This window comes from Hesperophylax consimilis, chromosome 16 (genome assembly GCF_061612785.1).
Source record: "Hesperophylax consimilis isolate HC1 chromosome 16, BYU_Hcon_1.0, whole genome shotgun sequence".
NCBI classification, from domain to species: domain Eukaryota; kingdom Metazoa; phylum Arthropoda; class Insecta; order Trichoptera; family Limnephilidae; genus Hesperophylax; species Hesperophylax consimilis.
The window spans coordinates 29,601,979-29,614,262 of NC_142851.1; the positions used below are offsets into that span (position 1 = coordinate 29,601,979).

At 33.3% G+C, this 12,284-nt stretch overlaps 1 protein-coding gene across 1 annotated transcript; it reads left to right on the forward strand.

The window, feature by feature from the left end:
* The first annotated feature begins 417 nt into the window (after window positions 1-417).
* On the forward strand, window positions 418-11,276 carry LOC149417019 (zinc carboxypeptidase-like). Its single transcript, XM_089641367.1, has 7 exons — window positions 418-429; window positions 4,633-4,916; window positions 6,800-7,181; window positions 7,641-7,728; window positions 7,843-8,045; window positions 9,247-9,331; window positions 11,050-11,276. Exons 1-7 carry the CDS (start codon window positions 418-420, stop codon window positions 11,274-11,276), a joined length of 1,281 nt encoding a protein of 426 aa, XP_089497493.1.
* The last annotated feature ends 1,008 nt before the right edge of the window (window positions 11,277-12,284 follow it).

A 12,284-nucleotide genomic window follows, 5' to 3' on the forward strand; every position in this document is an offset into this window, starting at 1 on the left:
TGTCATAACATGCTTTATCTGTGATATCACTAAAAGTACTTATATCAAAATGTTGGTTGGCCAAAAAGACTTTCGTAACACCATTCTTTTCGAGAAACTCAGTAAAATTGACCATTAAATGTCGTTTTGTTATTTTCTACAAATTGCATGCAAAATAGCGGGCCATTTATTATTTTTAAAATAAGACACCTAGTTCCGCACTTCAAAAGTTACCGTTAGGACCTACATACGTAATCGTTTGTAGCTTGAAATAAATAATGTTTGCATAATTCCGAACAGTTACGTGTAAAAGAATAGGTAATTTAAATGGTGATAGCGGAAACCCAGTTAGGTACTTACATAAAAATGACACCAACTGAGAACGCAGACAAACATACTTTAAAGGTGGGTTTTTGTTTGTTTCATTGGCATACTTATATGAATGGCAAGGTAAGTAGTTATTTTCTTTCTGTTGTCTTGCTTGGTATTGCCTGTCGAATTGAGTCGTTCATTATCAAAGCTAACTAACCATCAGAGTGTTTTGTTTGTGGCGTCCAAAATGTGATTTCTGATCGGAACTCTAACGAGAGGTGTATTTTTAACTTTTTTGCACTATATTTTATAAAGTGGACAGTTATCAAAAGGTCTAGCACGGATGATCGATAAAGCCTAATGTAAATACCATATGGATAAAATTCATCATCTATGATCGATTACCGATAGTTGCAAGCACGGTTAACGAATATTAAGAAATATTACGACTGATGAATCATACGAAACTTTCTCGGCTTACAACACCTGAAAATGATTTATTTTGCAGTTTGCCAATCTATTATAGAGTATGGTATCATAGCATGGGGAGGCGGCACTTCATCTGCACTAGACCCAATCATAAAGGCTCAGAAAACAATTTAAAAAATAATTCTAAGGATACCTATAATTACAGACTCGAATCTAATTTTTAATATTATGAATGTGTTTGATGTTCGGCAGCTATATGCAAAAACTATCCTTACTCATCTATACTCAAATATACATAATTAATACGAAAAAAGTTCAAATACATGATGTACTAGAAGCAACAACAAAAACTTACTACAAATACCGATAACACATACTACGTTTGGTCAACGAAACTTTAAATACTTTGCGACAAGACTCGTACAACATTCTTCCAGACAGCATAAAACAATGTGATTCAAAAAAAAATTAAAAGATAATGTAAAAACTTGGATCAAAAATAAGAATAGGGCCTTCACTGGTGCATTCACACTAATTCGCAGTTATTGAAGTCACCACATTATTGAGCGAATACATCTTAATACAAGTATAGGTATGTTCAATGGTATTAGGAACTAACACGAAAAATTCTGCCTCAACACAGGCTAGCCTAGTGAGGCGGTATTTGAGAAACCTCAACTAACTGCACTATTATTTTCTTTTTACCTTCATCATATTGTGTTTGTATTTTTCTGTTAATTTTATAACCTCCAAAATAAAAGTTACAAATCAATGTGCACCATAATATGTATTTATAGTTGTAATGTGTAAAACTTTCCTAATAGACAAATTTTAGCGTGGCCTCCATAGCTCAGATACGCTTCGGTTAATTGTCAATGTACAACTCTTTTTTACTGATGTCATGCAAAATTACTGGTTTAAACGAACGGTCCGTTCAGGCTAATGACGCTACATCGGTTTGGTTTCGCAGAAACGAAATTTGTTCACATAACTGCTCATCTCGACACAGGAATTCCATAGTGATATGAGGCGGAGGATTCTATTGTAATGTACTATTTTAAGAATTAATAAATACATAACTTCTTGTGAATAAAGATCACATTAACTAATTTACTCCCTTTTTGGTGTCAAAGGGTAAATGCGGACTGCCAATGCATATTCAGGATAGTATTTCAATTTAACATTGCCAAATGGTTAATATTTTTTACATAAAAGCATGACGATTGTAAATTTCCGTTTTCCGTTTCCGAATGTAAATTCGTAGATAATACCTCCAGTGTTGCTAGAGTATGTCGATGTATGATTTACTACGTTATCAATATCCGTCTGGTTATCAATAGCGCGACCGTGCTCATGAAATTGGTATAAAATCATTGGTAGTTACGCCTATCTCTCCAATATTATCAAGTTATCGATTTTACTTTGCTATACCCCCGGAATCTTATACCAAATTAAAGAAGACGTATTCAATAAAACGGTAATATGGTAATGAGACGATTTATATATCTCAACATCTTTCTAAAGCCCTCTTGTTTCGGAAACCAAAAATGCTACGAAATATTGCAAAAATTCTTAACAATTTTTTTTAACTAATTAGATATTAAACTCTAGAACCTTTCTTCATTACCTAATGCAAGGTATAATTTTTTTTAAGTACCTACAAACGAAAGTTTTTATGAGAGTTAATTTAGTTTACCAATTTAGCACGCTTTGGAAATTGCCTTCATTTTAGAAAACCATGATAGCACCTAAATTAGCCATGTTATTTGTTATCTAAGTATCTATGGCAATGACATCGAATAAGCCCGCATGCTTACAATAATTCTGTTACAGTGTAGATTAATTTATCTATTTGTTGCAAAAAATATCTGTGCAATAATAAAAGTATAAATACGGTTCAGTTTGTTAAAAAGTCACACTCGCCAAATATTTTGTACACGGTAAGTCGGTGATTTTGTGGTTTTGGTTCAGTAAAAAATATACGACAATTAAATACTATTGGTATCGGTTATTGCGCATAATTACGTAAAGTAACAAGTCTTTAGCTTGCTTTGTGTTTTTTTAAATTTTTTTCCAATTGTTTCGAAATAAGTTATAACCTTGGTTTCTATCACAAAGGTTCTTGTTTCATAATAGTCTTATTTCATTGTGATTTTGTTTAGTTGAAGGTTGTAGGTGGACAAAGTTATTTCATGTTTAGCTGTGGAGAGTTCTTTAATTTCTTAATGGGTAGGTATAAACAAAAGTTTTACTTATGAACGGTTTATTGTTAATGGCGCACGAAATTTAAAGTAATGCTGATAAAAAAACTTTTAGAAGTGCTTAAATATAAGTCATTGAAATTTCAGTTATTTTTAAAGTCAGCCATGAACACTCAAGTTAGATTGAATAATGAGGCTTACGAAAAACATCGGAATTTGAATTTAGTAAATACTGATAAATCAATGATAGATGTACCGGGCAGTGAAAAGTTTCTGATTTATGAGAGAATCGTCAATAGTAAAAGCACCTCAAAGACACAATAGTATGTTGATCCAAAAAAATGTCATTGGTTCAAAAATTCTTTCGCCAAATTTACCCTTCATGCTGAACAGAGTTCATATAATTGAGCCCTTGCAGATCCAACAATATTCTCGTTGAGAAAAAAATTGAAAAAACAAATCCATTAATGTTTCATTCCGTTTTATATTAAAATACAATAATCATTCAAATCTTCTGAGTTTTTAATGAAAATTCATGAAGAAAGGCAATTCAATTACAATTTATCACAAGAATTTAGGTTTTAGTGAATTAATTATCTCTAGCGTCATTGATCCCTTCGTCATCGGGATACACGCAAACGCATTCTCAACATTTGTATAGAGTTTACATTTATCACGTGAGTACGTGTCGTTTTTACGACTCGTTCTTGAGTTCAACAACTCGGTTGTGGAATGATTTGCCGGCCTCCGTGTTTCCTACCTCCTATAACATGGGTCTCTTCAAGACCAATGATCACTCAATCTTTTCTTAAAAAGGTCAGTCACTCGGCATCCCCAAAGATGACATAGGCCTTGAGGGAAAATGTTTTCCTCAGGGCCTCCGGCGTGAAGTTAGTTAAAAAAATCATTGAACAGTGCTTTAAAGAAAGAAACGTGCACATGTCATTGAGATATTAGAGCAATTTGATTAAATCAATCAAATATTGTCATGAGATCAAGTTAAAACAATATTTATACTAAACATGTTTCGACGGGTAAATAACAGGCGAAATAATATTCCTTCTGGATAAATACTGCTTTCTTTCATCCTTTACCTGCTTGGCTATAATGTCTATACCAAAGATATTAGAAGAACGAGATGTGCTATGAGCAATTCATACTGTGTGGAATTGTTTTGCCCAGTGTCGCCGGTTTTGTTCACCAATACTACTGTACACCTTAGGTATCCGCACTAATACATAGAACAGATCTATGTGCGTGCACGTCCCGATAGTATTCAAAGTACCCTAATTAGGTAGTACTCCGCCTACGGTCCGGCGGCCAACATAGCATATCTCGTTCTTCTAATATCTTTGGTCAATACAGTTTAAAACATAAGAACGTATTCATTTTTTCAACTTATTCCCATGAAAACCTCGCTTAGTGATTTATATCATTAAAATGCTGCTACACGTTCAAATATTCTTCATTACCATAGTTCCTACCTTAAAAGTTGCACAACAACATATCCAAAATTATTTCATCAGTAACTCAATATTGATGGTTTTGTTGGACAAAACGTTATTCCGGGAAAAGTCTCAATTATTATTGCATTTTCAATGGTAAAACGAGAACAAATTCTCGCATTTCAGAAATAAGCCAAGTTCTCTGAATTGCAACTTCGTGCCCTCACTATTTTTATTGCCTTGTAAGTATTGCTTGTTTCTTTCAGATGAGGGTCCTAATCCTGTTCGCCCTGTTTTACTGCGGCAGAAGTGCCCCCCAAGGGTCTTACCAGGGTTTCAAGGTGTTCAGGATCCTGCCCACAACAGATGTCCAGAACAGCTTCCTGGAGGACCTGGTCAACAAAGACAGCACCCTGGACTTCTGGGCGGAACCCAACCCGACGGGAATCCCAGTGGACGTGATGGTGCCTCCTCAGCAACAGTATGACTTCACGAGGAAGATGGAGGACCTGGGACTGAATGTCGAGGTGTTCATTGAGGATGTTCAAGAGTAAGACTAATTATTATGTTAGTGTTCATTAAATATTAGATATTAAGTTGTTGTTTTCCTCCATACGTCGCTAGCAGACCTATAACGTGTAAGTAGCACCCCTCCAACGGCGTTTGGGACAATCACTGCGATAAACAAACCGTCGCTTTAAAAAATAAAAGTAGTTTAAGAACATCTTAGACAAAATGATTTTTTTAATCAATTAACTTAATAGTATATCACTTTTATTTGTAATAAAAGAATTGTCAATGAGGTAGTCATGTTTATTTGGACAAATTGAATAATTCTTGATTTAAAATTTAAAAAAAAAACAATGTTACATAAAATATTATATGGTTTATAACTTAGTCGAAGGGTATTTAATTATCTACTTACAAAACTTGTGATTTATTTTAAGAGGAAATTTTGGTTTTAGTTTATAGATTAAGAAGAAAATTAAAAACATTCCTTCTCTGCTATTCACGGAACTAGTACCTAATTTAAACAGAGCGGAGAAAGTTTAATAATATAATCGACTTTGAAGCTTACGTTAATTTATTTGCGGCATTGGAAGGGTTCGTTATTTTCAAGCACGAGGCTTAAATTTTTTTCATGTTATGTTATTTTTTATAAGCTGTGGATAATTTTTGGAATGGACATACCTTGATTTAGACTAAATCGTGTCTTGTGTGTATTTACTTTTAATTTATATATTGAATTCGAAAATTGGTTTTTGCATATAATTTTAAACCACCATATCACTGGAATAGGTAATATATCAAATGACTGAATAATTTTATTTCTCTACTTTTGTTTACCAAAAGCTTAGACATAGAATTTTGGAATGTTTGAATGTAACCTATATTTGTCTTGCACGAGTTTTCCTAAGACGTTATTCCATATCTGATTATTTTTGACATGCTAAAGTATGTTAAAAATAATCATAATAAAATAATAATAATTAATTAATAATTAATTAATTAATAATTAATAATAAAATAATAATAATTTTATAAAATAATATTAAATATTTCATGCCTAAAGGCATGAAATATTTAATTTTGTAAATTCGCCGCGGAATAGATCGTAGACGTTTGCAAATATTACTTACGTGAGTATCCCATTTTATCTAATTCATTTCACTATAGAACTAATATTCAATATTTTTTGTCAGATTGTGTTTGAATTTGGGGGCGAACGCACAATCGACTCGAATTTGTAACACAGGGTGCGACGAATAGATAGGGCAAAAACAGACAGTGAAATTTTAAAATGTGTTTCTTTTTCTTTTATTCGATACATACTCGTAATTCCATTTTATACACCAAGTCTTGAAGATGACATAGAAATATGATGACCCCCAGCAGCGATATATAGATGAAGGTGATTTCTGAAGTTTTCGACCGCATTTTGGCACATCTCGACGGTTATTCGATCCTTGAGTTCTTCCAAAGTGTGAGGCCGATGTTTAAAAAGATTTTTTCTCAGGTCTTTTCGTCGCTGGGTGGTGACAAAAGAACGACCATTTTCAACGTGCGTACGGTGAAGCCCCGGTGTTGTCCGGACCAAACCATGGTAAGGACTGAAAACGGCACGACCCCCTACCACACGGGATGTACCAGCCCTTCAAAACTGTGCTCTCTATTTTGCTGCACACTGTATCTGTGGCCTAGTATAAATAACCTGCCGGTTACAGCATTAGTCATTATCCTCCTTTTCTCGCTTAGATTTGCTCTACCGTACTATGTATTTTCGGTTACAACTAAATTATTGATGCCGGTGGTGTATAATAACTGGTGGTAATACAGAAGAAAAACGTTTACTGTGAACTAAGAGCCATTAAATTTAAACAGTTTCAAGCGTAGATTGTTTTATTAATTACCTACTTACAACCTTTTTTACAGTAAAATCGATGCCGAAAGCGCCCAAAAACTCTCAAAAGCGGGCTTTTCGTGGACGGGTTATTACAACTTGCATGACATCTACACCTGGATGGACTCACTCCCAAGCAAATATCCTGGAAAGATTACCGTGATGAGCGCGGGGTCCACATTCCAAGGACGAGACATCAAGGCTGTGAAGATATCCTTTGGAGAGGGTCGAAGGGCGGTGTTCCTCGAAGGCGGAATGCACGCGAGGGAATGGGTTTCTCCAGCCACCGTAACTTATTTGATCAATGAACTGCTGACCAGTGAAGACCCAGCGTTCAGACATATGGCTGAAAGCTTTGATTGGTACGCTGTGCCAGTGGCAAATCCCGATGGATATTACGTCACACACCTTGGCGTAAGTTGCACATATTATGCCTACTATTCCTTTTTCTCAAAACAATAATACTACTTAATTCAATATTAGTTGGTCTTTTTTTTCTTCTTCGTCTGATTGGGGATAATTGGCATGGAATGCTGAAATTATTTATCCAGTTCAGTATAGATTTGTCTTCGTCATAATGAAGGAGACACTCTCCTACGATGTGTTCTGTTGTTTTAATATGTCGGATTCAGAATCTTTTAGAGCTAATTCGTGCACCATATATAAAATGCCTGTGACTGATGGGTTTAGTGAGGTTTGATCTTGTTGACCTGTCTTTTTAAATTGCTTATATTTGTTGACGATATTGAAAATGATTTTCGTCGGTGCTGTTGAGTTAAGGGGTTTGTAGTTTGTTAATGAAAATATTATTTTTATCCTCTTTAATCTTATTGTTAAAGTGCTATTTGTATTTAATTAACACCCTTATTATAGTTAAGACTATGGAGAAAGACAAGGAGTGACCGTTCCTTCTTCTGCAAAGGAACTGATCCCAACAGAAATTGGGATTTTCACTGGGGAGGTAAGGCAATTCATTAATTTTAACCAAAGTCCTATTCACAACCTGTTTTCGATTTCATTAAAAATCATTTGTATTTCAATTTTGAACAGTTGTGATTTTTATTTTGATCCGCAGAGGAAGGAACCAGTAGCAATGCGTGTTCGGACACCTATGGAGGACCAAATGCATTCTCTGAACAGGAAACTCGCTCGCTGGCCCACTTCATCAGTTCCATTGGAAACCAACTGGATATGTATCTGGCTTTCCATTCATACTCACAGCTCCTTCTGATGCCATATGGACATACCACGGAGCATCTGGACAACTATGATGATGTCGTAAGTGCCACACTTAATTATACTTAATATATCGTCAGCTTTCCAGTTTCCTTGTGTCCAATTTGTTTGGAAAAAGTTCATGTATTTGTTTTTTCTGTTTAAAAGAGACCTTTTCCAAGTTTGTGTTTGCCCTATTTAGTTTTTCTCTGGTTTATCAAAAAATACTAATTTCTGTTGTATGTGCGTTGCTCCTGCGATAAATGTGGTTCGATGAACTTTAATTTGCTTTGAATTTAAGGGTCACCTAAAAAATTGGAACCGTTTGTGTGAAGAATTCAGACAAAAACAAAAATTTTCTGCTTATAATTGAAATGTGTATTTTTTTGTTGAAACTTCTTAGGGTTAAACGTGACAAGTATATCTAGTAAGATTTCGTGTTTTTTGTGGGTCTGCATTTTTCTTATTTTTCAAGAAAACGTTATATAAAAGATAAGTTAGGGTAATTGAAGCCAAAAAATTTAAATATATCATAAAAAAATTGACAATATTTGTTTTTGAAAGGCAAATATTTTGGAATACTTTCAGGTTCAAAAAACGTAACTATAATATCTAATGATTTTTAACGAATACGCTAGTATAAATCATGAAAGTTTATAGCTGTAATACTCGTAGGTGTAAACGATTTTCTAATGACATTTTAATATTATATAGCCTTATGGTAATTATGAAATTGATAAATTATGACAAATCCAGTGAGTAATTATGATTTGATAGTTTAAATTCTTAAAATGGTCTCCTACATTTTTTATTGAATTGACGTTTGAAATGTTTCAAAAATAGTTAAATTGATGGATATTGAAAGAGTTATTAACTTATTTAATTAACTATATATGTAGGAGTTAGAAGAGTTAATAACTAATATAATTTATGATATAAGTAGGAATTAGGAGATTCCATCAATTAAAAATAGTTTATTCGATGAGTAATTAACTTTTATAATTTATTATCGCTCTCTATATTGTACCCATCCGGTAGTTTGATATTCACGTATAATATAATCGTTTTATTATAAGCTATCAAAATTGAGTTAAAAAAGAGTATTCCTAACAAACTTACTAATGGCTAAAAGACTTACTGAGACAGATTTCATCTACCATTTTTATTTCTTACCTCACTTTGTATGCCTATCACCCTGTGCTTGTAAACTAAAGTTGATCATGAGTTTAGCTACGGAGGAACTACACCTTTTTACTGTTTTTAGTTCGCCATTGGAAATGTGGCGGCTCAAGCTCTAGCTAAGAAATACGGAACATCGTACAAAGTTGGAAACATTGCTGAAACCATATGTAAGTATTTTGAATATGATAATGAGTAATTAAAAAAATTGATGCATTTTTAAATACGTCTCAAATAACAAATTATTGAGTTTGAATGATTCGACTAAGATTTTAACATGTCATAGATTTAGAAACCGGTCTTTACCTTAGTTTTACTGCAATCAAGCTACGAAATGAACTTCAAAAACTGCACATACTACAACAATCAGTTTAAAGTAAAAGGACTTAAACATACGACAACTCAACCAAAAATTTTTGCTAATACATTTCCTGTTCAAATATAAAAACAAAACTCTCTTACAACACAACAACACCATTAGAACAATAACCAACGGTCACTAAAAAGTACCTTCACTACATACCACGTCAGCTCAAAGACAATTTTTCTTCCTAGCTCCTAAAATCTTTAACCTTATCCCTGAAAACCTAAAAACCGTGAGTCAACCCCATTTCTTCAAAAAACAAATAAAGAAATGGATCCTTACACACGGAATACATTACAACTACAATATCCATTCATTCTACACTCTATCAATTTAATCACCTTTAGTGATTTAATAGTATAGTATGTACATAATTAATTAGTGTGATCTATATACTAAGGACGGGTTGTTTCGGAGAATTTGAACAATTCATCAAATTTCAACGTTCATTTTCAGGTTCTGTGAAAGTCCTATTCAAGTTCTGTTATTATATCATTGTAGGCTAGTTGTTTGAAAAAACGGAAATAAAAACAGAATTTGAAAAAATCGTTCACAGAACATGAAAATGAATGTTGAAATTTGATGAATTGTTCAAATTCTCCGAAACAACCCGTCCTAATAATTTCTCAAATTTTTATCTTCTTATAATTCTCTAACTTCTCCATCCTCTTCTTGCAACCCAAACTAGCTGTACATCATTTTTCTTATTTTTCTTTTTTATATTATAGTAATATATAGATTCTATGTCCGCAAACTGTAAAATTCACCCGCCATAACACAGGGTGATCCCTAGCATGGTTGGTGAAATATCACCAAAAACTACATCTACCTACTCTTTAAATCATGTATCAATAAAATAAATAAATTAAGTCGACGAAAGGTAGATCTAAAAAATTGAAGCAGTCGTCGGAGTTATTAATTTGTTTCTGCTGGTTGGACTCTTTTATCACATTCGCTTAATTTTATACAATAAGTACCAGATATCGTATTGGATTTCTGCCTAGTTTTCGTTAGTTGGTTTTCGTACTGCTTAGTTTCAATCCCAAATATGTCGAACGTACCGTTGAAGATTCTGCTGCACCCTTTAGTATGTGTTTATCGTTACTCATCTAATGTTCTCCACTAATCCTATTTGGGTCATATCCAATCCCATCACCTCGAAAAGGTGTGTATGCGTAGTCTCTCGTCACACAGCTTCTGCAGATTTTTCTTTCAACAAAAGATTATTTTTTTCTTGTATACTGTAAAAATGTCACTTTTTTCGAAAATAAAAACATATTAAGTTTAATTACATATAAAAATTATATATGTTAATGTCAATTCATTTTGTATCTTTTAATATAAAAAAATAATTAAAAATACTGCTTAAATCGTGTAAAAATCACATTTTTTAAACAAGAGAACCATTTTTATGAGTCCGTATCAGTTTGTGCCATAAAGTACCCAAGAATACTCCACTGCAGTCGGTGAATTGTACACTAAAATCACAAATAGAAACAAGGGGTTAATCTATTATAATTTTAGACAAAGCCAGCGGAAGCAGCATGGACTGGGTGAAAAATAAGTACCAAGTGCCGGTGGCCTTCACGTATGAGCTGCGTGACCAGGGGAAATATGGCTTCCTACTTCCGGCACAACAGATCATTCCCAACTGCGAAGAGGTTGTGGATTCCGTCGTGGCCATGTTCCAGGAGGCCACCAGGAGGAATCTCTTCAAGCCGAACAAGCCAGCTTTCAGTGGTCATGACTGATGTTGTAGCACGTTGATGTTTGTGTGCTAAGTTGTTTTTTTTATTACTAGTGTGTTGAATTAAAATACGAATGACGAATTGAAGCATTTAATTAATGCAGTGTTCAAAATATAGTGAACCAGTCCGTAAAATAAGATATTTATATGAATTTTTTAACAATCTCTGATGTTGGAGAAATTTGAACAAGTTGAAAAACTTACATCTGATGCGGAGAAGAAATAAATTTATTAAATTTCATGAAATTCTTTAAAAAAAATTAAGGTTTAACTTAGAGCGAACGAATGAAATCATTCCATAAAACTTGTACATCAAACCCCTTATGTAATCATTTCTGATTTGGAGACACTGGAAATTATTTAATTAACATTTAACAATTCAATCGCTGCATGATTTTCGATGAATGACTTACAAGTTCATAATTTTCGAGCAATCTAAATAACATTAAACACCTCGTGATACATAATTTTCGAGCAATCTAAATAACATTCAACACCTCGTGATACATAATTTTCGAGCAATCTAAATAACATTCAACACCTCGTGATACATAATTTTCGAGCAATCTAAATAACATTCAACACCTCGTGATACATTTTTCGGTATTTATAAAAATAGAGTACATTATCATTTCAAAAGACTTATAGGACCCTTCAGAACTTGCGAGAACTCTATATAATTTGTGAAAAAAGTTCGGATAGTACGTAGAAGAGAGCAAAAAACTACTCACAAATAGCAAAATAGTTTATAAAATAAATATTTGCTTTTTACGCTATGTTTTGTTTGAATTCTATTTTTTGAAACGTGAAAGTAAAAATCCCAACCCAGAAGAATCTGCCACAGCAAGTCTAATAAACTCGACTATAATAATTTAAAACAATTTATTTTCCCTGCTTATTCCGAAGTACCTTTTAAAGAACGTGATATTTTTATTTTCTACGGAACAACACATATCAAATTGTCAGAAATAATTCTGCTCGTTATTTTCTTTCTAAAGTATCGGAAGAAAAT